At 41.7% G+C, this 27,283-nt stretch overlaps 1 protein-coding gene and 1 long non-coding RNA gene across 6 annotated transcripts in view; one reads left to right on the top strand and one right to left on the bottom strand.

The window, feature by feature from the left end:
- Window positions 1-23,806, top strand: part of LOC114766552 (uncharacterized) — a 33,336-nt gene extending 9,530 nt beyond the window's left edge. The window contains exons 6-7 of one of the 4 annotated variants that reach the window (XR_003742827.1): window positions 631-805; window positions 23,450-23,806. This is a non-coding gene — a long non-coding RNA (uncharacterized LOC114766552). Of the gene's footprint in view, window positions 1-630; window positions 3,662-23,449 lie in introns of those variants that run through there. The other 3 variants (XR_003742829.1, XR_003742830.1, XR_003742828.1) reach the window with 3 other exon arrangements.
- Window positions 1,988-27,283, bottom strand: fa2h (fatty acid 2-hydroxylase). 2 transcript variants are annotated; one of them, XM_028957396.1, is made up of 7 exons: window positions 26,851-27,283; window positions 13,103-13,195; window positions 6,234-6,376; window positions 5,657-5,757; window positions 5,403-5,575; window positions 4,895-5,147; window positions 1,988-3,660 (listed from the first exon to the last, which is right to left on the bottom strand). In XM_028957396.1, exons 1-7 carry the CDS (start codon window positions 27,127-27,129, stop codon window positions 3,590-3,592), a joined length of 1,113 nt encoding a protein of 370 aa, XP_028813229.1. In that variant the 5' UTR covers window positions 27,130-27,283; the 3' UTR covers window positions 1,988-3,589. The 2 variants fall into 2 exon arrangements, 1 of the variants encoding a protein (XP_028813229.1); XR_003742825.1 differs by lacking the exon at window positions 1,988-3,660 and adding an exon at window positions 3,669-4,727 and having other exon boundaries at window positions 4,820-5,147.

The following is a 27,283-nucleotide window of genomic DNA, read 5'->3' as shown; positions in this document are numbered from 1 at the left end:
CAAATGAACCTATAAGAATAATTGATTTATTGTTCAAGTTCTAAATTAATATTGTTCTTAATGTTTTTAAACCATTTTACATCTCATTCCACATTCAAGTATAGAGAGAGGCAATAAGCCCTGTATGGCTGGAGACCATCACTGAAGCTGCTGCTACATTGCAGATTTGTTACGTTATCATCTCCATAGCACAAGGTGCATTCTCAACCTGTGGGAGTGGCCACATAGGAGTCGGTATATCTGAATGTTGGTCTGGTTCCCTGATTAATCTCCTGTTGTTTGAATAGCCCACAGAAGTATGTTCCTCATCCTTTTAACATAAGTATGTGGACATCCAAGCCCGAGGTTAGTCAGCGTCTCTTGCTCAGACCCACTAGCAGCTGAAAATATCCAGCACTCCCACGCTCCCTCGCTCTGGTGAGCTCTGAGGAAGCTGAGGCCTTTGGGCACCTGATCACAACTGTGCTGTTTGACTAACTTTTGGCTGTGGTTTGAATCATGAGAAACATTTCTGTGCAAAGGTTAACCGAGATATGAAGTTTATGTTGAATTATTTAATCAGCAGCAGGTACATGCAAACCCTTCTTAACATCCTGTGGTGTGTACTTGCTGCTCTTCCCTCACTCTCAGATGCGGACAAAATCACCACCATACTCATGCATCTGACTGGGTCAGCTTAGGGCTGGAGCATAGCCCAGTGGCAACGAGGAGAGACAGACTAAGGGCGGAGTTGGATTGGCCAGAGCCCGAGCCATGGATCGAAACCTGCCCCACCAGGTCAGAGAGCCAAAGATGAGTCTTAGTGGTAAGGGAGCAATTTATGGTTACTTAGTTGTTTCTTATCATAATTAATTGAGCAGTACCTGACTGTGGGCTGTTTATCAGACATTCACAGTCAAGGAAACAATCTATTATTATAGATTCCTCTGGAACATTTTTTTCTTTCATGTGCACACATACAGGCATATTAAGGCTCACATCAAGCCCAATAAGTGTTAGGAACTGTGATATAACTGAATTTGATTACTAAAGAAAACACACAGACTCTGTGTGTCCAGTTTTGTGCCAATATCAGAGAATATGCCAATATGACTTTAGGTGATGTTTGGAACATGTTAGCATCTTAGCATGCTAATGTTAACATGATATGGTCAAAAATGCTAACAGGGCATGGCCAAGATGCATCACTTTAAATTTGGTGACGTGTAGAGCATGTTGAAAAATGATCATGTTAGCATGCTAATACTAGCAGGCTAACCTCAAAAATGCTAACAGGGCATGGCCAAGATAAGTTACGTAAAAACTGGTGAGGTTCGGAGCATGCTAATGCTGACATACATGACATTCAGCCTGACCTCTCCATTGTTTCTGTGCTTTTCACAGTCTTAGCGAGGCAGCCTTGAATGCAACACATTCTTTTTTGCCTTTTTCCCAGTTTTCCGGATTTTCGAAACCCTTGTTGGCGGCTCCAACTCGTCCCATATGTCAGATCATAGGTCTCGGTGAGGCCTTTAGCCTCGCCTTGACTCCCAGGTCGCTAGCTTCAATGACTCCCGGGTCGCTAGCCTCAGGGAGCTAAAAACTTATTGCCAGCACAATAATAAATGGTCTGTCATACTGACTGGCCCAAATAATGAAGCCCTGGTGAAGTAAGAATAATCAGGTCAGTTATAGGTCAGTATATCTTTAGGTAAGTTCAGTGCTTTTCAGTTTTGTAGGTAGTGACCTTTTCAGAACCAATTGCACAAACATTCCGTATAAAAGTATACATGTCTACATCTTATTTTAGCATGTCTACATCTTATTTTATTTAGCATGAGGTAATAACAAAGCAAAACTGTCTTTCTATAACCAATTACACTTTTGACAAAATACTTAATTTTTTTATTCCTCTTCAAATGCAAAACAAGGAGGTTCTTCAGCACATTGCTACCATGGATTTTGTAAAAAGAACAAAATAGAAATCAAGTAAGGCAAAAACACTGCATCAAAAGAAATATATACTCATTTATTTACACGTAAATTTGCATAGACAGACAAGTTAAAAATAAATTACAGTAAACACATTGGGGGTTGGGGTTAAAGATGTAATACAAATTAGCTAGTTTGAATGAACTATACCTTTACGTTCCACTTTCTATAAATTAATCCGTGTCCTCTTTATGAGCCTTGAAGGGTTTTTGTTGGATTTGGTGTTTGATAGATCCTGGGTCTCTGGGATAGTTCAGTATATCTTAAGAGTCACATGGACTTTCCATTCGGGATATTACTGATGGATTATCCTGCTGGTCTGACATGAGAGCTGCTAGAACGTGTTGCTTGATCATTTTTGTTTATTTGCCTTTATCACATATAAAGCTGTCATATGAGCCCCAAATCTATTGTTATGATTATTATGAGTGTCTAATATTACCAATAAATGACATTCCATTGGTTGTTAAATTAATTACATTTAGCTTTACAAGTTGTTCACTGGAATCCTCAGGACTTATTTGGCCCATTAACACTAGTTGATGTAAGTAGAGAGTCTCAAGTGTCTCTCTTCTAGGCTATAACTTAGTTATGGTATTTTCTTCAATGGCAAACATAATTAAATAATGAATGATACAGTATTAAAATAAGCTATTTTGATTTGCATGGATAAAGGGCAGCCCATGTTGTTTTGAATCTTAAGGCTCTAGTTATTTAGAACAGTAGAGAAATCAGTCAGGCCTGAGTCCTACCTGCAACTCTATCAGATCCCAGTCTGTAGATCATCAATTAAGAGGTAGCTACCCTGGCCACACAATCATCTTCTACATCAGCACACCCAGAAGAATATATTAATCTATGTGCTGTTTCCTTCTCAAGCTAGCCTTATGCCAGAGCACCAGCATGCAGGAGTAATACACACACCTGGCGTCATGTTCTCTTCACACGCATACACAACCATATACTCACAGTCTGTACAACAACATTGCCTTCACCATCAAACCATTGTTTTCTGCTAGACTTTATATGCTCACCCCAATTCTCTCTTCCTGCACCCTAGTAACATAATGCTTGGTGCAGGGTGGTTAGTGCCATTGGAAAAAGGTGTCCAGGAAAAAAAAACAAAAAAAACACACACACACACACACACACACACACACACACACACACACATTGGCCCTTTGCACTGTCATTCCAAAAAACAGGGTCTATGTAAAACAGCAAGACAGACATAGATGTTTTTCAAAAAAGAAGGCTTGGTTGTACAGAGCACATCATATTCCAGTGTGCCACTAAAGAGAAAATTCTACAAATAAAAAAATGTTTGTAGCAACACAGAAGACAGCAACTACAGACATCGAAAAAAGTATGAGGAAACCAGAAACAGGGACAATAACAAATACAAAACAGAAAAGGGAAATCCCTGAGTTTCACCAACATGCTGCAACTAATTTCACAACCCAGCTTACTCCCTCAACTCTCATCTGTAGGTCACACATCCACAGTCCCTCTCAGACATTCAGTTACTGCTCTCTGAGATCCTGGAGGTTAAATTTAGTGGGAAATCGGTTTAGGTAAGTGGCTGTGGGTATGTTTCTGAAAACTGTGTGAGACATGACTAAAACTCTGGTTCATCAGGGATGACTGTGTTGAAGGGACGGTCCCAGAACCTTGTGGTGATTCCAAAACCTGTGCATACCAATAAAGAGAAGAGATGAGAGTCATGTTAAAACAGAAAAGAGAGAACACAGTCCTGTTTCTTTCGAGTACATTTAAAGGGACACATGAAGGACAAAAAACGCATGTGACCCTGGGGAACATGCTTTTTGTGAACAAACCCTTAAGAGATACCATGGAAAAATATTTAACATGGACGTAAAGAAAGACAGAGAAAGACTGAGAGACAGACAACTGTAAGCCTCCCAAAAGGGAGTCATTCACGCATGCACTGTGGCATGCACTGTGCTATGCTCTGAAACCCAAGTTGAAATTTGTTACCGCATTCAGTGTGAAACCGGCTTAGGACAAGGAAATATGACTAACCGTATGTAGTGCTTAGCTTCACTGTGACTACGAAGGGTGATGAGGAAAGACAAATATTAACAAACAAATGAAATGCAACGCTTCAAAATAAAAAATTCCAAATTGAAAAATAGGGAATATTTAACATCCATTAATATAGGGGTCAAACTACACGTGTAAATCCATGTACATCATACATTTAGACACTTGTGAAAGTCGTACATAATAAGGCTTGGGGTTAGGGTTATATATTAGGGTTTTTATTCTGAAACGTTGTATGCAGTCAAAAGCGCAGAAGAACAATTTATCATCTGCACCTGATTTTATTCACATAGGGCTTTGTTGTTAGTTAGAACCTTTTGTTCACAAAGCCTAATGTTTAATATTTTAAGGGCAATTTTGTTTACAAAGACTGGGAGTCCATTTTATTTATTGTTTTTGGTTGTTTTGTTTATTTTAGATATTAAAAATGTCTTCCAGTCCCAGTGTTAAATGTTCTTTAGAAATTAAAGTTTATTAATTGTTTAAAGAGCGTACTTGCATTATGTCATTATCATTACATCACTTCATTTATCGCAATAATTCCTGGGACAATATATAGTCTAATTTCTTATTGTTACAGGCCTAATACTCAACACAAACAGGATATGAAATAATAGCAAAAGATGAAAGGGATATTGGATTTGGGATCAGCAGGTGGCATCCCTGATTTTTATATATATATATATATATATATATATATATATATATATATATATATATATATATATATATATATATATATATATTTTTTTTTTTTTTTTTTTTTTTTTTTTTTAAATATTTATTTATTTATTTATTTATTTTTCTTCCAGTTGAATGGAGACATTAGTACGTTAATACAGTATTCCTCATTCCTCACCTGCTCTCTGGTGTTCAAAGTGGTGTTTGACATGGTAGGCCTTTAGCCCATATAAGTAGGATCCTTTTCTGGGGGAGCCGTAATGTAGGTAGTAGTGGATCATGTCATATACCACATATCCACACAGACCCCCCACAAACAGAGACATCCCCAGCCCTTCAGAAAAGAGTTGCCGGAGAATCAGATAGAAACTTCCAATGACTATCGATGCCAGACTGGGTGGGAACACCAAACGGGAACCATCAAATGGAGACTGAGAGAGAACAAAAGCACAGTGGTTCAGACAGAGTTGCACAAAGGGGAACATCAACATGAAGGGGAGGGATGTACAATGATATTACATTAGTTTTAATGCACTTTTTGCTATATTCAACATTAAGATTCTTTAGTCTTAAGCAATTACTAAACCATAATAGATTCAATCTCTTTGGCAGAAAAAAAGAACAGTTTTCTAGACTGGGTAGGTTTCTAGCTTGGTAGGTTATGATCCATTGTTGTGAGTGGCTACCTTGTGGTGCTGCCCATGCAAGAGGAAGTGAAGGGTGATGAGGTAATAATTGTGGGCTGGAGGGCGCATATGAAACAGAAAGCGGTGGATACAGTACTCAATGAAGGACCAGAGGAACATGCCCAGGATGAAGATGAATGGGAAACTGTACTTATGGACCAGGATGGAGAAATCTATAAGGAGGGTGACAGAGAGAGAGAGTTACACTGATAACTCTGAAGGTGGGCAATCATTGGTCATAGAACGGAAATCACCTGAAGTGAAGAACAGTCTGGTACTCTCTTGAGACAGGAGGGTATAGCAGTACCAGATCAGGTAGATCACCAGTGGCATCCAGACAGCTGGTACCATGTACCTATATACACACAGAGAACAGAAATTAGATCACTGCTTACATGCACTAGCTATTACTTAATCAAACTCCAACAATGTATATTAACATGATAATAGTTTTATTAGCAAAAGGTGACCGGTAATTATAAAATTTAATAATGAACAATCCCACACACCCACATATATCATACTTAACTGAGGAATCAGGTTAACCTTCTAGTGGTCTAGTCTAGGGTGGTAGTAGCCTAGTGGGTAATACAGTCGCCTATGAACTAGAAGACCCAGGTTCAAATCCCACTTACTACCATTATATCCCTGAGCAACACACTTAACCATTAGTTGCTCCAGGGGCGGGACTGTCCCTGTAGGTACTGATTGTAAGTCTCTTTGGATAAGGGTGTCTGATAAATGCTGTAAATGTAAATGTAGTGGTGGCACTGTGTGAAGATGTGACTGGCACTATCTATGCTAATGCTTATGCAAACTTGAACACTGTACCATGCTGTCTTGGTCCTAGCTTCTAGGAACTCTGACTGGAAAAGGCGAATGGGGCGATCCACCGGCTGGTGGACCCATGTATCGTATTTTTCTCCCAGGTGGCCCACCTGCCAAGTTAGAGGTTTCTTCCAGTCTACCAAATCCTGCAGAGAAAGAAGAGAAAAATCTTAAATAGCATATTGGACTCCCAAAACTGACTCCTGATAAGCTGCTAAGAACAGATTTTCGTGGCCTGACCGTGTTTCAAGGCGTGACTTCTATTGTTTTATTTTTTTTTACATTAAAATTCACCTCGTTTCCCTCCCTCTTTCTAATTGTTCATGTTCCTGACCTAGACCAGGACGTAACAAATGGGGGCTCATTCCATGATCACTGTCCCTGTTCACATGTTCACTTTTATTTCTGCACCGGGTTTAGCATTTTCGCCCACAGCGCAGCCGCCTCGCTGATTTGGAATTCCTGTCTACAAGTAGTGGTTCGATTAAATTCAAGTCGCAGATTTAACATTGGGGCACGATAATGTCTTTGCAGGTCACCTGGGAGTAACTAAAACCTACAATCGGATTCTGCGGTACTTTTTTTGGCCTAGTTTAAAAGTAGATGTAGCAAAGCACTGTCGCTCATGCCATGTCTGTCAGTTGGCTGGGAAGCCGAACCAGACAAAACCACCTGCACCACTGTACCCCGTTCCAGTTTTAGCGGAACCTTTTGAGAAAATAATTTTAAAACTAAGGCCGTGGTGAGAGCACGGACCCAGTTCTTTTCACTATTTGGGCTTCCAAAGGTGGTGCAGATGGACCAACGGTCCAATTTCCTGTCACGTCTTTTTAAGCAGGTGTTGTCCCACCTTGGAATTAATCATGCTGTTTCTAGTGCCTATCACCCTCAGTCACAGGAGGTGCTAGAGAGGTTTCGCCAAACCCTGAAAACCATGCTTCAGGCTTACTGCTTGAGGGACTCCCTTTGCTTTTATTCGCTGTTCATGAGACTGTCCAAGAGTCCCTGGAATTTAGTCCTGCGGACTCAGTGTTTGGTCACATTGTGCGTGGTCCCCTTAGACTTTTACGGGAGACATGGGTGTCGGAGCAGCCTGCTCCCAGCAGTAATGTTTTAGATTACATCAGTGCATTTCGGGAACGCCTTCATAAGGCGTGTTCAGTGGTGCTAGCCTTATTGTCTTCAGCCCAGAGGGGCATGAAGACTCATTATAAGAGATCTTTTGAGCCTGGTGACCAGGTTTTAGTTTTACTGCCTATTGTGGGATCTGCTTTGCAGGCCAAGTTTGTGGTTCCATATGTGGTGGATTCAAAGTTGAGTGAGACCGATTATGTCAACTCTACGCCAAACAGGAAACAGAAAACTCAAGTGTGCCATATCAACATGCTTAAAAGCTATGTTGAGTGAGAGAACGTATTGGTACAAGACAAAGCTGAGGAACAGGGAAAACCTGTTATCTCTGCAGCATTAGTTTCAGTCCCTGTTATTTATTCTGCGGCTGAGGATGGACTATATTTGCGTGATGTCCCTGTAGCTTCACCCCAGCTGCAGAATAGTGAGATTCTGCAGGATTTGGAAACTTACTTGTCTCATTTGCCTGCGGCAGACTGCAGACAAGTTACTAGACTAATTCAGTCACATGCTGCTTTGTTTTCTGATGTCCTTGTAGGTACGTCTGTCATGCAACATGATGTGGTCATTCTCCCATCAAGCAGCACCCATATTGGCTGAATCCAACTAAGCGAGAGGTGATGCAGTCTGAAGTGACCTACTTGTTGGAGAACAAGCTGGCTGTGCAGAGTTGCAGTGCATGGAGTAGTCCATGACTACTGGTCCCTAAGCTGGAATCGGACCTTTCGATTCTGTACTGACTACAGAAAGGTTAATGTGGTCACTAAACCAGATTCTTTTCCATTTCCTCGGATGGAGGACTGTATAAACAAGGTTGGTGCAGCCCGAGTAGTCACAAAATTAGACCGGTTGCGGGATTATTGACAGGTTCAGTTGACTCCTCGAGCTACTGAGATCTCTGCCTTTGTTACACCTGATAACTTTCTGCAGTACTCTGTGATGCCATTTGGTTTACGCAATGCGCCTGCTACTTTCCAGTGCTTAATATGTAAAGTGCTTGCTGGAGTCCCTTGCTGTGATGCCTATCTAGACGACATTATAATCTACTCAGCCACCTGGACCCAGCACCTTGAGACACTAGAGTCTGTTTTTAAGGGCCTTCAACAAGAGTCACTAACCCTCAACCAATGTGAATTTGGGAAAACAACTATGACCTATTTAGGAAAAGAAGTAGGTCAAGGTCAAGTTTGGCCTGTGGAGGCCAAAGTTCAGGCGGTCAGGAATTTTCCTGTCCCCACTTCGAAACGGGACTTGCAGCCTTTTTAAGGGATGGCTGGATTTTATCGGGGGTTTTGTAAGAACTTCTCTGACGTGGTCTGCCTGTTAACCGAGCTGCTTCATGGCGGCTCATCCTTTGTTTGGTCTGCGGACTGTCAAAGTGTTTAAGGCTGTGAAGTCTCTTCTTTGTAGTTCTCCAGTCCTCACTGCCCCAGATTTCCAGAGCCCCTTTAAGTTGGATGTGGATGCCAGTGCTGTTGGAGTGGGAGGGGTGCTTCTACAGGAGGATGAGTGTGGGGTTGATCATCCCATTTCATTTTTCTCAAAAAAGTTCTTAAAGCACCAATTGAACTACAGTACTATAGAGAAAGAAGCTCTAGCCCTGATTTTAGCACTACAGCATTTTGAGGTATATGTTGGGTCCACGACACTTCCTGTCCTTGTTTTTACTGATCACAATCGCCTAGTGTTTTAAGCCTGTATGAAGAACTCAAACCAGCGTATTATGCGCTGGTCTTTGGTACAACAGGGTTTTAACCTAGAGATTAAGTACAAGTGGGAAGGGGATAATGTTTTAGCGGACACCATGTCACGGGCCTTTTGAGTTTGAAAGTGGTATTAATCAATATGGGATGCTGATTCTTGGTGGTGGGGGTGTTACGTCCCGTGATGAAGTGATGTGTGGTCTGTATGTTTGTAGTTTTCATTTTTGTAGGAGGAGCCTGAAATTTACAGAACTCCTCCCAGACCTGACGTTGATTTGTGCTTCTGTCGGAGTGAGGCCGTTAAAGACGATGAAAAGGGGAGAGAGGGAAGGAAAGAATGGGAAAATATGCCGAACAGATTCCCTGTTCCCATTAGTCTACCCGGTGCTTTTTCGTGGCCTTACTGTGTATCAAGGCGTGACTTCTATTGTTTCGTTTTATTAAAATTCACCTCGTTCAAACGGTTGTGACGTTTCCCTCCCTCTTTCTAATTGTTGGCTGTGGCCTGACCTAGACCAGAACGTAACAATAAAATACAGCCTTCATCAGTTGACTGGCCATAATGCATTGTGAAGAGTGACTGATATTCATTGTTAATTGTGTCTCACACCTCCAACCTGCACAAACCCCGGCTTGGAACTAAGGTGTGGAGTTTGCATGTTGGCACAGGTTTCCTATGTGTTCTCTGGTTCCCTCCCACCATTCCTATACACAGCAGCCCGGAATGGGCTCCGTGATTATGTACAGTGAGCTAGTGAGCGAGTAAGTGTCCTGAAGGAAATGTGTGTAATATCCATCTTCGCTATATGTGATGGGCTTACACTGGACATCACAGTAATGTCACAGCCTGCATTTAATATTTTGGCACAGCACCCACATTGTTTTGTATGTATTGGTGTTCGTGCAGGTTCAAGGCTACAAGGCTATACACTAGTACAAATACTGTGTGACCATTATAAAGGGGACATGTGCTCATAACCCACTAGAATTGTCTGAATAATAATTCAAATTCTAATTGTATTTGTCACATACATAGTCATACATGATATGATATGCAGTGGAATGCTTTAAAAGAGAAGTCACCATGGAGATGCTGGGGATTTTACCCAGGACCTCGTACATGCAAAGCTGTACCACTGAGCTACATCCCCACATAATAATGAGAATCAATTGATTCAGGTGTGCTGGTAAGTGTATGGGGACATTGATCTGCTTGAGTGTGACCCAGTAAAGATTCAACTAAAAGAAGATGCTGAGCCCTGTTTTGTGACACCATGCCACATTCCTTTTCTACCAAAGTTAGAGGCTGAAAGTGGGTCACTTTCATTCTGAAAGCAGCTTTAGATTTGCGTCAATGATGTCTGAATGTCAAATTATGCATATAACCACTGTTCCCTGAGGAAGAGGAATGAGGTACAACACAAGAAGTATGGGATAACTACGCCTCTCAGTGCCCCACTGAAGACACCTTTAATCACGCCTATAGGCAGGAAGTCTGTGAAGATTCTCAGTCATCCAGGTGAATTTGTCTGAAAGTTGAGTCATGGAAACTAAGGTAGAGACGTTTCATTCTGCATCCACAGAACTTTGTCAATCTGAGGGAAGTTGGCTTGTGCCCACAAATTTATCCTCTAGGTTGGTTTCACCTCAATCCCGCCTTGAATAGGCTCATTAAGTCGAACAAAGGCAGGGAGAGGGGGTGGGTAGATGTGACAGCCCCGCCCTGGCAGCTCCTCCTACCCCCATTAAGCGGGTCGTTAAATGTGGCCAACCTGGTGAACGTGTGAATTGGGCCAGATTGACAAAGTTCTGTGGATGAATGAAACGTCTCTACCTTAAAGAAAGAAACTCCAGTTACCATCACTCAACTTTCAGACTATAGGCAGGAAATGGGGCAAAGGAGGAGGGGCCACACCCCTAATAAAACAACCTGTTGTCATTATTTCCCCTTAGTTCAGAACCGCTCTTCGCCAAGCTAAGCAGTGCTAGGTGGTAGTGGTAGTAGTGGGTGGTAACACACTCGCCTACGAACCAGAAGACCCAGGTTCAAACCCCTCTTACTACCATTGTGTCCCGGAGCAAGACACTTAACCCTAAGTTGCTCCAGGGGGGACTGTCCCTGTACCTACTGATTGTAAGTCACTCTGGATAAGGGTGTCTGATAAAAGTAGTTATCCCATACTTCTTGTGTTGTACAATGTGGATATGTAAATGCTAGGGCGGAAAAAAGGGAGTGTAGCTCAAATGCCAAAGAACTGAAATATGGAGATAGTTTAGTTTCAAAATTTACAAATAAATATCACACCATTCAAAAATAGATTTCTTGATTCAGCAACAAATGTAACAAGATTCACAAATATAATTTGTAAGTCATAATTTATGACTTACAAATAAATGTAACACCATTCAAAAACACATTTCTCAACACAAAAAAAAATTACGTGATGGACAATTTTCAGTGCAGTTACATTTATTCACAAACCACCGTATATATTTGTGAATACCCTTTCGTATATTTCTGGATTTTTAAACTTCTCTGACAGCTCGATTCACAAATGTGTTTTTTTTTCTTTCCAAAAGGTAGCCAATCAGGGTGGTAGTAGCCTAGAGGGTAAGACACTTGCCTATGAACCAGAAGACCCAGGTTCAAATCCAACTTACTACCAACTATGTCTTCAGCCACAGTAACTGCAAAACATCTACAATCAAATGTCTCCAAAGTTTACAGCCAATCACATCAACTGATGATCAAGGGTAAGGGGTATCTGATAAATGCTTTAAAATGTTAGTGTGCACTAAGGTTACAAATGCACAGATTTGTGTTCAATGCTAATTTCATTGTGAATAGACAAGTTCTGAGCTCAAGTAGTGGAACATCCAATTAGTCCGCATTTTATTTAGCTATCTGCCTTTTCCATCAAGGGAGTTTTCTTAGTAATGAACACAGAGGTTGTACACTCTACAACAGGAAATATGATCCAGGTTAAAAGCAACTATTTGCCCATGTTTCTCAAAATGTATATGATATGCACAGTGGCACAGGAGTGTTGCAGTCATGTATTTCATACAGGAAATGTAAGCTAATCCCTAACATTCAATTTTGCCACTTTATAAGTGATCAAAGCTGGTTCTAGGTCTGATTCCAAAACTAAAAGACAAGTGCCAGATGACGAAACAGAAGAAATACAGTACAATGTGGAAATTTAACATGATTCAATTTTTAAAATGCAGCACCGGAAGAACTAGTTTCTGTCAGCTGCTGTCTGGCCAGCAGGGGACAGCAGAGTGTCTCTGAAGAATCATGGCAGATCTGTGCAATCAGCAGGGGTTGACCATCAAATATGAAAATCAGGAAGCTGAGGAATTTTCTGACCACAGGACAACATATCTCTGTGTGTGTGGTGTGTCTGACCTGTCAATGCATTAAATCAGAATTGTGATTACATTCTACAGTACAAAATAATAAGAATCTAATAATTCAGTCTTCTTTTTTTTAGAATATAGATTTACATTTACATTTAAAGTGTTTATCAGACGCCCTTATCCAGAGCGACTTACAATCAGTTACAGGGACAGTATCTTCCTGGAGACACTCAGGGTTAAGTGTCTTGCTCAGGGACACAGTGGTAGTAAGTAGGGTTTGGACCTGGGTCTTCTGGTTCATTGGCGAGTGTGTTACCCACTAGGCTACTACCACTCCTCTATATTAGCTGAAGTAATGTCAGCTGCTGTCTATCCTAGTAAGTGGGGTAAATGTCAACTTAATACATTAGATAGTGCACCTCAAAAATCCAAATAATTTGAATGCAAAGTTTTTGTTTTGAAGTCATCGTGGTCATGTCTTTCTGGTGCAATAACTTATTAAAGTGTACAGTTTTGGAAGTTTTTCTTGTTCCCACAGTACAAGAGGCTGCTGATTGGTCACAGTCACAGGGTGAATGGCCTCCTGAACAATCACCTTGTCAACTCTGTCTGAGGTTGGCCTTAATGCAGGACTACACCCCTCCAAACCCCCCTACCCTCTTTCCCCCAGCTCACATGGTCATAGTCGACTTTGCTGCACTTGTTGATGCCCAAGGGCTCTTGCTGCTCTGTGGCCTGGTTGCTCTTCCTCTTTATCATCCTCAGGGCCTGCATGAGAGAGCACACAGATTTGTTGAGACAAGTGGCATTTAGTTTCAGAATTGAAGATTATGAGCCTCTAATTGGCACAAACACATTATTTAATTGAATGTTGGTTTTAATCAGTGAATGTTCAGCGTGTTCAGCCACAAATGATAATTTCTATGAACATATTAATATAATCTATTAATAGTATTATATTAATTAATATAACCTTAATATTCCAGAAGAGATCCCCCACCAATGACCGATACAACTGTTTCCTCCATTCTGCTGGAATTAATGGTGCAATGAAACCAAGACCAGAAATTCAACCAGAAATTCCAGCTGCTTTTAAAATCATCCCTTGTCACACACACCCAGAGAGTGAGTTGGAGGAACAACCCCTTATCCTTACAGATCCTATTTACTCTGCCATGCGCTGAGCAGGAGGAACAAGTTGCAGTGTGGTGTGCGGCTACACAGCTTCATACGTGCCTTGGAAACAACACAGGTTACGTCTAGCAGGGCGAACAACACTGAAGCAGCACTTGACACTGGACTCCGGAGAGCTGTGTTTCAACACAAACATATGTAGTTATAGAAACTGTTTCTACCAAGCAACAAAAAATGCCTCATCTATCCTGCCTGACCTGGCAACTCACAATAAAACAGCCAAAACCTCTATGCATATTTATCTGCCTGTTTGTAGTCAACAGTTTTTCTGAGTAAAGACAATAGGATCATTCTAATAATACAGGTCACCAAATTCCAGTAGTTGAACAACCATGACAGCCATAACTGATTTGCAAATTGTACATGCTACTTACTTACTCACTACCCAGGAACATAATAAAACTACACATTGTATTATTGCCTTGCAAAAAGCGGCAAATAATATACCACCATGTCATTTCTGCTATTAGAAAAAATATATATTAACAGTTTAAAACAAAATGGACGGCCACATGCGCAGGTAATCTTTCAGAAATAGAAGAAAATTTGTTTTGCCCATCTACTTTTTTAGTAAAGCAAAAAAGTATAAAGTCCCAGTGACCATGACACCAACAAATTCCACTGCCAGTCAAGATACGGTCAGGATTAGACACTCTTCTCATCAGAGAAATGGTGACTGTCACCTGACCTCTTATGCAAATAGTGGTGGCAGCATTTGAATATCATTAAAATGACCAGGGATGCACTAAATAATCATCAGTTATTTGGTATTGGCCAAATACCGGTTTGGCTAAGTGTTTAAAATAAAATTTTTAGGCAAGCGTTTCACTTGGTGAAAAGCGAATATGTATTTCACACAGCTGTGAAAAAACATTTTTGATCTATAAAGTCCCTACCTCAGGATATTAATGGACCTTAGGTTTTGCAAGAGCAGGTTTAGTTTGTGCTTTTGTTAGAGGATTGGTGGAAGCATGAGATAGTGCACAAAAACAGGTTAGACCACAGATCATGTCAATGATAAAGCAGTACTTCCACTCCTCCTCCACCATCTACCATTTTCATGTTGTCCCCAATCTGAGCAGGTTGGGACAATGTGGATAATGGCAAAAAGACAGCCCTCACTCTCTCACTCACTCACTATCCATCACAACTTATACTTATTCAGCCGCACAGCTGTTGTAGAATTTTTTCTAAAAAAGGCTTAAGGTGTGTAATACTATGGGGCCTTAATATTCACATTTTAAAATGCACCATCTCTATCACCAGCCGTAAGACACTCCCGAAATTCCTCCTAAGTGTAGCCCTGGTGGAGACCCAGCAAGATGCCACTCTATTGCTGCACCCCCACATCCTCAGCAGCTGTAATAGTATCCCCACACACCAAACACAGCCCGCTTCCCAGCGAGGTGTGATCAGTCCTCGTGCTACTCCAGCGGACCAGTGGATAGTACGAGGAAGTGGTGCATGCATTTTATGCAGAGCGGTGGATAGATGGTTATGGGGATATGCATCCATTCTCCGCTGCCCAAGTGAGACCGGGAATACAGGCAGGAAGCGAACCCGAACATCACATCACAGATCACATCACAACTTCACTATCCCTGGGTTGCTTGGCTGGCCATATTTGGGGGATTAAGAGGACAAATGGAAATATCCATGTGAGGAGTTTTGGGAAATGGATAATGAAATGTGAGTGAATGAGATTCAGAAAGAGGAGGAGCTTTGGAGAGGACTTGTCCTGGCCTGAAATTCTTCCTGAGGTCCTGGTTTCTCCCTCAGCCAGGTATATTAAAGTTTATTCAATTATTACATTGCAGAACTATTTAAACCACATATATATTTTAAAGAGTTAAATCAGAAATCACCAAAATATGCTTATATACTGAAACTAAAGAAATCAAGCAGAGCAGACAGCATGAAGAAGAGTTTTTTTGCCAAAACAGCAGAACACCCAGTGAAAAATTTTCCAACAACCCCTCACCAAACATTGTCAAACCTGCTCCATTTGCTTCCAGCATAAGGCCCCATCCATGAGAGAACGCATCTCTATAAAACCCGGGAGTGTTGTGCCTCTGGCCCAGTCACACAAACAGGGAACTGCCTCAGTAACAACACAAATTTGCCATTATTGGCTGAAGCTTTTACTAACACATTTTTTAAATGAAGAACTATATGAAGAATTATAGCAATTTGGCTTTCAGAATAATTTGGCAGTCAGTTTATTCTCCGCTCTGCCTACCTAGTGGACACACAAAAAATTTCAAAACTTTTAAGTGCTAAAACAGATCATTTTTCATAATATTGACTAATTGGTTAATTGATAAGGAGATTAAAACAAGTGTATCACTTTGTTTAGGCTACAAACACGAAAATACGAGTATTGTCCTAACTGGGTGCAGTTTTTTGGCAGCATAGAAGATCTGTTTTTGACTGGTGTGGTCTTTCTTAATTACTGATTGGGTCCTGATAGTTCAACTTAACTGGTTGTGAAGCACACAAGGCAGAGACCATTATAACTCAAGAAAACAGCCTTTTTTACACTGTACTGGGTAACACTGATGGCATGTTCAGAATGCCGCTTTTTTTCGACTAAGCGATGTAAAAAACGTCATTGTGGAGTTTTATATGCAGTTTTATTACAATAAAACACATTTTCTTATGGCATTACCTTCAAAATGGAATTGTGACCTTTGTGATTATTGGTCCTGACAGTTTGCAATACAAAATTGCTCTTCAGATGCGAAGCACTATAGAAAACACGACAAGCACCACGCTGCACACTGAAACATTGGAATGTGAATCGGCTCTGTCCCACAGATCCTCAATACGTAAATTACATAATTTTCTCGATATTGAATCGGATCTGGCCAAACCCTAGAACTAAATTCACTGTAAATGTCCAGATCAGTAATCTACTAGAGCAAGGTAGGAACTAACTGTAAATCTGTATAATGCTACAAAACTGCAATGAACATTACAAAAAAACAAGTGAAAATTCCAGAAGTTGTTTTGTGCATCATGAGTACAATGACTGAATGAGTTGTACAAGAGATAGATGCTGTCATAAAAAGAAGTCACACAAAATAATGACAGCAAAAAGTGCTAAACCATGGCTAAAAACAAGGGGTTTGGATTAACAACAACAACATTTATTTCTTATATAGCCCAAAATCACATACAGTATGTCTCAATGGGCTTTGACAGGCCCTACAGTTGACACCCCCCACACTTGACCCTTCTGCACACAAGGAAAAACTCCACACACAAAAAAACTCTAGGAGAGAGAAAAAAAAGGAAGAAACCTTGGGAAGGAGTGATACAGAGAGGGACCCCCTTCCAGAGTAGAGTGAGCCTGCAAATGGTGTCAGTGCAGGGTTGGGGATGATATAATAATAAGTCCTACAGTTGTAGGGTTGGAGAAGTCCAGGATGTAGTCCAGTGTCATGGTCTAGATTACGTGTCCATAATGATGTTACTGGTCCATTTGAAGATCCCTATAGCTGTAGTTGTAACGGTGGTGGTGGCTGTGGTGACCCTCTGGTTTGTTTCATGGTATGTCCTTGTTAAGCGGTTGTCAGGAACCAGGATTTATTTGCTGGTCTCTTCACTGGGGTCTGCCAGTAGTCTGAGTGCTTGATTCCGTGTCTTGGAGAAAAACAAACAGAAGCAGCGGCAGACGGTTGTACTGTACGACCGATACTGAAATATATTGGTGCTACAGTGGCCCGGTACCCTAACTAGGACAGCCTAACTAGGGTGAATTTAACTTTGTCTAACAGGGGGACTCTGTGACAAACTGGACTTTATTATTGACACCGTCAAAAAGAAGTGAAATGAGGGTCTAGGAGGGTCTGGCAAAAAGCCAGAGAAAACAGAGAGGTTTTGAGATTGGATTTAAAACACTGAGACTGTGTCTGAGTCCTGGACACTGACAGGCAAGCTGTTCCACAACTGCAGAGCTCTATAGGAGAAGGATCTGCTCCCAGCTGTGACCTTCTGCACCTTTGGTACCAGTAGTGACCCCGCACCCATTGATCAAAGGGGGCGTGGCGGTACATAAAGAACCAAAAGTTCACTCAGGTACTGTGGGGCGAGACCATTTAGAGCTTTATAGGTTAAAAGAAGGATTTTGTAGTCAATCCTACATTTAATGGGTAACCAGTGCAGTGATTGTAAGACTGGGGTGATGTGGTCAAATTTCCTGGTTCTAGTTAGAACTCTGGCTGCAGCATTCTGTACTAGCTGGAGTTTACTCATGCACCTACTAGAGCATCCAGACAATAATGCATTGCAGTAATCTAACCTTGATGTAATAAATGCATGGACCAACTTTTCTGCATCATGCATTGAAATGATATTTCTTATTTTCGCAATATTTCTAAGGTGAAAGAATGCTATTCTAGTGACATTATCTACGTGCGAATTGAATGAGAGACCTGCATCAATGATGACACCTAGATCCTTCACTTCAATACTCGGTGAGATAGAAAGGCTATCCAGGGTTATTGTGTAGTCAGCCAGTTTATGCCTGGCTGCTTGAGGCCCAAGTACAAGCGCTCCTGTCTTGTCAGGGTTTAACAGGAGAAAGTTGGTAAGCATCCACTGTCTAATGTCCTTCAGACAATTCTCTATATTGTTCAGCTGCTGCCTCTGATCTGGCATTGCTGACAGATACAGCTGTGTGTCGTCAGCGTAGCAATGAAAGCTAATACCGTGTTTGCGGATGACGTCACCTAAAGGAAACATGTATAGAGAAAAAAGTAACGGACCTAGGACAGAACCTTGTGGAACACCAAACTCGACTCTACTATGTGAAGACGAAACACCATTGATGTCCACAAACTGATATCGGTTGGTCAAATATGATCTGAACCATTCAAGGGCTGTTCCCTTAATCCCGATAACATTCTCTAACCTGGCAAGGAGAATAGCGTGATCAATAGTGTCAAACGCTGCACTCAGATCAAGCAGGACAAGCAGCGAGATGTGTCCCTGATCAGAGGCCAACAGCAGGTCATTAACCACTTTAACCAGCGCTGTCTCAGTGCTATGATGAGGTCTAAATCCTGATTGATATACTTCATGGATATTGTTACAGTCTAGGTATGCGCTCAGCTGCTGGGCTACGACTTTTTCTAAGATTTTTGATATGAACGGAAGGTTGGATATCGGTCTATAATTTGAAAGCTGACTGCAATCAAGATCCGGCTTTTTAATCAGGGGCCTAATGACTGCTACCTTGAACGAACTTGGTACGTGCTAAGCGACGATTTAACAATTTTGAGGATCGAATTTATAATATTGGGTGCTATTTGCTTAAGGAACCTTGTTGGAATCGGATCCAAAGCGCAAGTACATTGATTTGACGACGAGATTAATTTGATCAATTCATGCTCTTTAATAAGGTTGAATCATTCTAATCGGTGGTCGTCTATTAGAAGAATATGTTCCATGGAAATATCGGCGGAGCTATTTGTTGTGCTTTTAATCTTCTCTCTATTTGCGACAATTTTAGTATTTAGTAGAAATTCATAAAATCATCGCTACTATGATGATATTGAGTGGTCGCATCCGTTTCTGTCTTATTCCTTGTTAGTTTGGCTATAGTTTTAAACAGGAATCCGGGATTATTTTTGTTTTTGTCTATTAACGAGGACAGATACGTTGATCAAGCCGTGCTGAGAGCCTTCTTATAGTTAAGTAGGCTCTCCTTCCAAGCTATTCGGAATATGTTTAATTTAATTAAGGAGAGTGAACATCATGTGTCTTTTGAACAATGACAATAAGTGAGTGAATTCAAGATTTGTTCCGTTATGCTGTATTTGTGTTATACATGACAACTGGTTTAACTCGTGCTGAAAGAAAGTGTAGTGATGTGGTGGATGTGTCACAGCAATATGCACCTTCACCTGATTATGTTGGCTCCCTCCCTTTTGCTCCGTCATGGACACACCCTGCAGCAACAGTGCATTCATTGCAGTACTGAACGGTATAGTTCTTGAGGACCCTTTCAAAGACCACCTTAATTGTACTGGTTTCTCTGTTATGCCCTACCTTTAATAGCTACAGAAAAGGGGGTATATAAGTACATGTTTATACTGAATATTCAACTCTAAAATGAGGAGTACACTATTACAGCATATACAGTACAGTGTATTTTCCAAATTAAATACATTTTACAGTTTTAAGATGGCACTTAATAAAATGTCATTCAAAAGAGAAAGAAAGCATGTGGCTAGTTGATTTCATGAACTTATACTTTAACACTGTAAAACGTCACGGTAAAACGTCACCAAGATGCTTTCACCATGACCATTGAAGTTGCATACATCTGTACTGCAGTCTGTCTTCACTACCAATCACTCATCTCCTCCTAACTAGTACTGACTTCTGTATAAATTCCTGCTTATGAACGTGATCTCACACAGAGGCTTTGACCTTCTACTGCTAGATGTGGCCACTAAGAATCAGGATCAAGCCGCCTTTCTTTGAAATGGTATTTTAACTCTCCAAACTGGCTTTTATCCTATAGGGTATTGATTGTGTCTGTGTGTTTTGTATTACTGCGTATGCAACATCATGATCTTTTTGTATCTTGTTGTATCTCTCTCTAGAACAAGTGTGTGTGCAAAATATTAAACATTTCAAAGATTCAGAAGATTTTCTTATGGTTATTCAGTTTATGGGTAGGGCTAGATTGTATCTGAGATATGCGTACCATTTGTACCAACATACATAAGTGTGTGTGTTTGTGTAATGTATGATGTGCATGACTCAATAGGCGTAGCAGCACCAGACTGGGAAACTCAATGGTTCTGCACCTCCAGCAGTTGAGGATAAAGGAAGTAAGGTTAGATAGCAGAGCTGCTTGGACCGAGTAGCAGTGCACCTTCTATTTACATAATGGCAAAAAGCCACCAACTCCTCCCACCCTCTGCAAACACTCAATCTGTTTTAGGTCATATGTCATTTGAGTCATTCAGGCTCCAAACCAGAATTACATGGTCTGATTTCTTGACACAACCCACTATGACTGCTGTTGCCTACCCAGTACCTACAAGCATGTCCTCTGAGACAAACCCACCGGTTCCACTGACTAACAGCATCTACAACATTTCAGACATTTTCAAGTTCAGGAAATGTAATTCCTTTCATGGATATAAATAAATCCTATTTACATTTACTCAGATACTGGGGCAGTGGTGGCCTAGCGGTTAAGGAAGCGGCCCTGTAATCAGAAGGTTGCCGGTTCGATTCCCGATCCTCCAAGGTGCCACTGAGGTGCCACTGAGCAAAGCACCATCCCCACACACTGCTCCCCAGGCGCTTGTCATGGCTGCCCACTGCTCACTCAGGGTGATGGGTTAAATGCAGAGGACAAATTTCACTGTGTGCATTGTGTGCTGTGCTGCTGTGTATCACATGTGACAATCACTTCACTTTACTAATCTCTGGTCACCTTTACAAGTTCTCCCACAACACTCCACTGCTGCCTCTCTTCCACTGGTTTCCTATAACTTCATGAATTGGATTCAAAATACTGACACTGGCCTACAAAACCGAGATCCTCTACCTCGGATCTCTCATCACTTCTCACTCTGCACCTTGATCTCTCCAATCCTCCAGCACTGCTCGACTGGTATCACCCTCTCTCAATGTATTAGGACAGCATTCATCTAGACTGTCTGTCTTGACTGCTAGGTGGTGGAATGAACTTCCACTAGATGGTTAGAAAATATTTTGACTAAAAGAGCTCTTACATACACTTTCTATATTTAAAAAAAGGTTTGGTTCAGAGTTGTTATGCGAACGATATCTACAGATCAGGTCTGGATAAGAGTGTCTGCCAAATGCTGTAAATATAAATGTACATTTTGTGTTAAATACAGACTGATCTCAATTCTGATTTGAAAGTGTATTACTCAATGGATGTAGAGGAATGTAAATGATTCCAGTTGCTCTACAGTTAATTTCTTTTACTTATCTGTACATTATAGATTTCATTAAACAGTAGTTTTCAGCCCAGAATATCTTGTTTTTACCCTAAGGTTCTAAAGCTTTTCTCAGGGACCTATCAGGCCCATCCATTTCTCTCTGAGCATGGACAAGTCCATCCTGCTCCATCTGCATTCAGATAAGCAGCCTGAGTGTCATCAGCGCTTATTGACGGCACATCATCCAAGTACATTTCAGCTTCTCATATCTATACATTCTGCATACATTCTGACTGACTTATCACAGAGGTGAAAGGGAAAACCGTCACTGGCAGAACTGAGGCGACACTGCCTCTTTCTGAGAGGCAGTGGGGTGGCAGTGTCAGACACCAAACCTGCAGCAAGCTGGTGGGCTGGTTCGGAGCAAGCTGGTGTGCTCCCACAGACCCACACCCTGCAGGACAGACAAGGCCTCTGTCCGCCTCGATACTCCCCTGCTCTCTGTGCAGAGGATGAGCAGATGGAGAGGGGAAAAAAAGAACAAAAGGAGAGGAGTGGGGTGGAGCCAGGCTTAGGCTGGTACTGCAGGAACAGGGCAGACAGTGTGCCATGAGCCTAGCGGACTTTCAGGGGTGGTGGTTGACTGCAGAACGTCCCACCCTGGAAGAGTGGTCAGTAGGGCCGGAGGGACATTGCTGTCCCCTCATCACCACCCTGGGGGGTTTTACAGAGTTAACTAAAATGGAAACCAGTATAAAATCAGTTTGGACTGAAATAACCCAAATAAGGACTGTTTTAAGGCTTTTGTTTTGTTTCTATTTAACACACACAATAAGCTACAAAACTAGGGTTTTGTAAATCAAATTAGATATCATGCATTCTTCTATCCATCCATCTCCGCTTTAAACTGAAAACAATAAAAAATTTGAACAAATAAAAAATTTATAAAAAATAAACTGTAATGAAATATTTGTACACAAACATTGCACATTTACAGCATTTATCAGGCACCCTTATCCAAAGCAACTTACAATCAGTAGTTACAGGGACAGTCCCCCCTGGAGCAACTTAGGGTTGAGTGTCTTGCTCAGGGACACAATGGTAGTAAGTGGGGTTTGAACCTGGACCTTCTGGTTCATGGGCGAGTGTGTTACCCACTAGGCTACAACCACCCTACGTGGATAATTAGGACATTGTACACAGAGGTTGATATTGCCATAGGAAGGTGTATAAAGTTTGTGTTACCTCTATAGCTATAAATGCAAAGCACACTGGGTAGAAAAGCAGTACTGTCTTACTGTCCTAATTATCCAACATAGCTTCAAAAAACTAAAGTCACACCAGCAGCACCTGTTTTCCCTTCAAACATCTCTAGCGATCCCAACAATCAAACAAATGTAGTTTAAAACACACATACACACAGAAGAATATAGTTGGATCTACAGGCCACGGAGTCCTCCCAACTCCTGTGCATCCTCTGCACACATCTTTGGTTTTCAGCATGTTGGGTAATTTCATCCAGGGAACTGGCAAAACCAGAAAATCAGGTCATCAGGTATTTCAGTACCACCCACCTCTCATCCTGCGTGCATCCATCTGTCCCTCCCCCTCACATGCAGGTCAGAGGATGAGACACGTTAGAGATGTGAATAGAGGACTCAGTTTACAGAGCAGACCCTGTGCTGAAGTCACGCTCACACCTGAGAGTGTGAGGGGGATTTCTCCACAAAAACGCTGTGCTGCCAATAGGGACGAGCTAAAAAAATGCACCCATGAACCCACAGTTTCCCATCATACATTTGTGGAGCAGCACCAAGCCTTTTATGACTTACTTACAGTGCATCCGGAAGGTATTCACAGTGCATCACTTTTTTCACATTTTCCTATTTTACAGCCATACTTCAAAATGGATTAAATTCATTAAAAAGCACCATCCCCCACACACAAAGTTGGATGAGATTGAAAAAAAGATTGAACTCTTTGGTGTGAATGCCAGGCATCACGTTTGGTGGAAACCAGGCACCGCTCATCACCAGGTCAATACCATCCCTACATTGAAGCAATGTACATCAATATGACTGCAGCAATGTACAGAGACATCCTGGATGAAAACCAGCTGCAGAGCGCTCTTGAATTCAGACTTGGGCGACGGTTCATCTATCCGCCAAGATATCAAAGGAGTGGCTTTAGGACAACTCTGAGATGTCCTTGAGTGGCCCAGCCAGAACCCAGAATTGAATCTGATTGAACATCTCTGAAAAGATCTTAAAATGTCTGTGGACCAATGCTTCCCATCCAACCTGCTGGAGCTTGAGCGATGCTGCAAAGAAAAATGGCGAAACTGGCCAAGGATAGGTGTACCAAGCTTGTGGCATCATATTCAAAAAGATTTGAGTCTGTAATTGCTGCCAAAGTTGCATCGACAAAGTATTAAACAAAGGCTGTGAATACTTATGTACATGTGATTTCTCGTTTTTTTTTTTTTTTTTTTTTTTTTGCCAAGACCTCAAGTAAAACTTTTTCATGCTGTCATTATGGGGGTTGTGTGTAGAATTAATTAGTTAATTAATTAACTACTTTTGGAATAAGACTAACATAACAAAATGTGGAAAAAGTTATGCGCTGTAGCTCTGTAAATCAATAATAAAAAAAGTGCACACAATAAAAAAAAAACACAGTTGCATTGTTGTGTTATAGAAAATTTGCACATTTACTCAGAGTTGCATGAACAACACAGACACTCAAATAACACACTGGCCAGGTGTGTCTGTGAAGATTCTCAGTCATCCAGGTGAATGTCTGAAAGTTGAGTCATGGCAACTGGACTTTCTTTCTTTAAGGTACAGACGTTTCATTCTGCATCCACAGAACTTTGTCAATCTGGTGTGGGTGTCACTTCCTTCTTATCTAGGGCAGTGGTGGCCCACACACTGCTCCCCGGGCACCTGTCATGGCTGCCCACTGCTCACGAAGGGTGTTGGGTTAAATGCAGAGGACACATTTTGTTGTGTAAATCACATCACTTTTATCATACCTTGCAATTCAAGCACCACTGCTGAATATTAGCAAACCACCCAAAATAGATTATGGTCACCAAAGTAGCTCAAAGGGGTTCAATGTCAATCTTTTTTTTTTGTGAGCTTCTCGGGTATGAAAAAACGTCTGAAGATCCCCGTGTACTGCCATTAAAATTACGCCCCTCTCCCTGACTACATTCAGATACACTCACACCCAGGTTACTTGCAGCATGGGGTGACATAAGTGTAGCTGTTCTGCCCATCCCATGATGCCGTCCTGTTTCTGCCCTGGGGCCAGCCTGCAATACCTTGATGCAGTTACCTGCCGGTGCACCTGTGCAGAAGAGTTTGGGTGTTGCAGGTTATTAAACTGGACTTCTGTTTTGAACCCTCTTCCCACACTCATCTCTCTCTCTTCCCTCACACTGTCACCACCACAGGAAGGAGCTACATAGCAGCTCAAGAATCACAAGACTTCACTGTACCCTTAAAAATGTCCTGAACACAGTAACACACTGTAGCCATTATTACATCCGAAACACTCAGGGACAAGCAATGACAGACACAAAAAGTCATTGAAGGGGACAAAAACGAGATTCATATCCACATTCCAGAGTTGTAGGCAGACTAGGCACCCACTCTCATTCCTCTGCAAACACTGCTGACCCCTCACTGCAGCTCAGCCCCCGGCTCAACTGCACAACAATGTCAATGTATGGATGATAAATCAGCAATAAGCATGTTAAACAGTCCCATCATCAGCATCATTAACTCAGCAATTCGTCATTTCAAATTCTCATTGACCACATACTTCACCAGCTGCATGGTCACAAATGAAACCATAAAACAAAAGATACTAACAGCTAGGGCTGGGCCATATACTGATATAGTACTGGGAACTACCAACATGGTCATGAAGCCTAAATGTTTGTTTTGTTGCATAATTCATCTGACTTGTAATCGCTTTATCATACAGTAAAACATTTCTAAATACTGTAAAAAATTATATTATTCATTGTGGTGTGAATTGTTTTTAAACCTAAATTATATTTAATTTAAGTGCTGCCTGTGGCATGTCTAATTTGCTTTGCCCCCATCATAACATGTTAAATTGAAAATTGTGCCACAAATCTTCACAATAACTGTAAAATGTAATCAAAAGAGATTTCACACATTGTCATGTAATTCAAAATAAAAAAAATATTGTGAGCTGTTGTAATTTTTAACTCAACAGGATCTACCCAATCAGCATGAATACAGTGGGGTCTGACAAGCCTCATTAAATTAGAGTTCCAATGTTCTCTTTAAAAAATTTATTTTATTAAATCTAGAAAAAATTCAAAGTATCCAACTGTAATTGAACTGATTGGTGAAAAATGTGAATAAAAGATTTCATGAACATCTTATGATATGAAATTAAGAAATGCCCCAACTACACTAAGATCATTGGTTATTAATCACGTTTTGCAGATGGAGATTAGTGCCTATTTTAATACTACTATCAATGGAAAGCTATGTAACATAGCTAACAGCAGATGTCATATTCATAAATGAATAATCCTGAATTTCCTTTGGGATCAATAAAGTATCTATCAATTTATCTTGCCGTTGTACTACAGATGACCTCTGATGTTAATCTGCTTTTTACAGAACCAAGTCAGTAACTGGTCCCTGGCTGACATCTATTAAGGCCAGAGAAGCACAGTCACATGTCAGGGACTCACTCACTGCTGTCTCTTGGTGTGTGTGTGTGTGTGTGTGTGTGTGTGTGTGTGTGTGTGTCTAAGATGTGTTTTCTGTGGACACCATTTTGTCACCTTTGGAAATGAAGAAAAGGTGAAGAGTGACACCCCTGTCACAGGATCCAAGTTACAGGTTAACAGCTCAATAAACAGCCACAGGCAACACAATGTGAGAGCCAAGGAGTCATTTCATTCAAAAGCAGGTAGGTGGACTCAGGGAGAAGCTAAACATGAGGAGGAAAATTCAAAGTGCTGTCTGCAACACACACACACACACACACACACACACACACACGTCAAGGTGGACCCCAGTAATGTGGCTACTTTTCAGACTGAATCGTGTGTATGTTTTTTTTTTTTATAAGAGAGAAAAGTTCTGAGTGGTAAATGACTGACTGCTGATGCACTGGCTCCTCTCGACAAGACCGACCGGTTTGAAAACCACATTCTCATTGTGCCGTATTGAGAAAGTTGCAGATGCCACTCCTGACCTCCTGGCAGTCACATGACTGCAATGAACGTTGTGATTGGGGTACCTGCGCGTCGCCCGCGTCCTCCCGCTCAACCTCGCCGATGTAGTACTGCTCCATCCAGCGCCGGGCGTTGTCCGAGTGGCGGTGCGGGGGTCCCTGCAGCTCCGCGCTGATGTCCTCCCCCGAGCGGCGCAGGATCAGCGCCTCCCCGCCCGGATGCATGCGCAGGAACGCCGTCACGTCGTAGACCCGCGAGCCCAGCAGCACCCAGCACGACTGCTTGGTGGCGTGCTGGGCCACCTCGGCCCGGGAGAACGCGCGAGGGGAGCCCGAGCTGCGCATGGCCGCGGTCCTGGTCCGAGTGGCGAGCCTGAGTTGCCGCGAGATGCCACGGAGCGAGTTCCGCGTCGTGGGCGGCGGCCTCAGCTCATTAGCATATTCATACACCTGTCGCCAACTCACTTTCCCGGGACACAGCCGGAGTTCTCCTCGTTAC

Source organism: Denticeps clupeoides, chromosome 17 (assembly GCF_900700375.1).
Source record: "Denticeps clupeoides chromosome 17, fDenClu1.1, whole genome shotgun sequence".
Classification (NCBI taxonomy): domain Eukaryota; kingdom Metazoa; phylum Chordata; class Actinopteri; order Clupeiformes; family Denticipitidae; genus Denticeps; species Denticeps clupeoides.
The sequence above is the reverse complement of the archived record's forward strand: the minus strand, read 5'-3'. Positions and strand labels throughout refer to the sequence as shown.

Excerpts from the sequence above, each read along its gene's own strand:
- fa2h (XM_028957396.1), bottom strand. The coding sequence starts at position 27,129 with ATGCGCAGCTCGGGCTCCCCTCGCGCGTTCTCCCGGGCCGAGGTGGCC. Across the intron at positions 13,196-26,850 it reads AGGACGCGGGCGACGCGCAG|GCCCTGAGGATGATAAAGAG; the intron begins GTACCCCAATCA and ends TCTCTCATGCAG. Across the intron at positions 6,377-13,102 it reads GCAAAGTCGACTATGACCAT|GATTTGGTAGACTGGAAGAA; the intron begins GTGAGCTGGGGG and ends CTTTCTCTGCAG.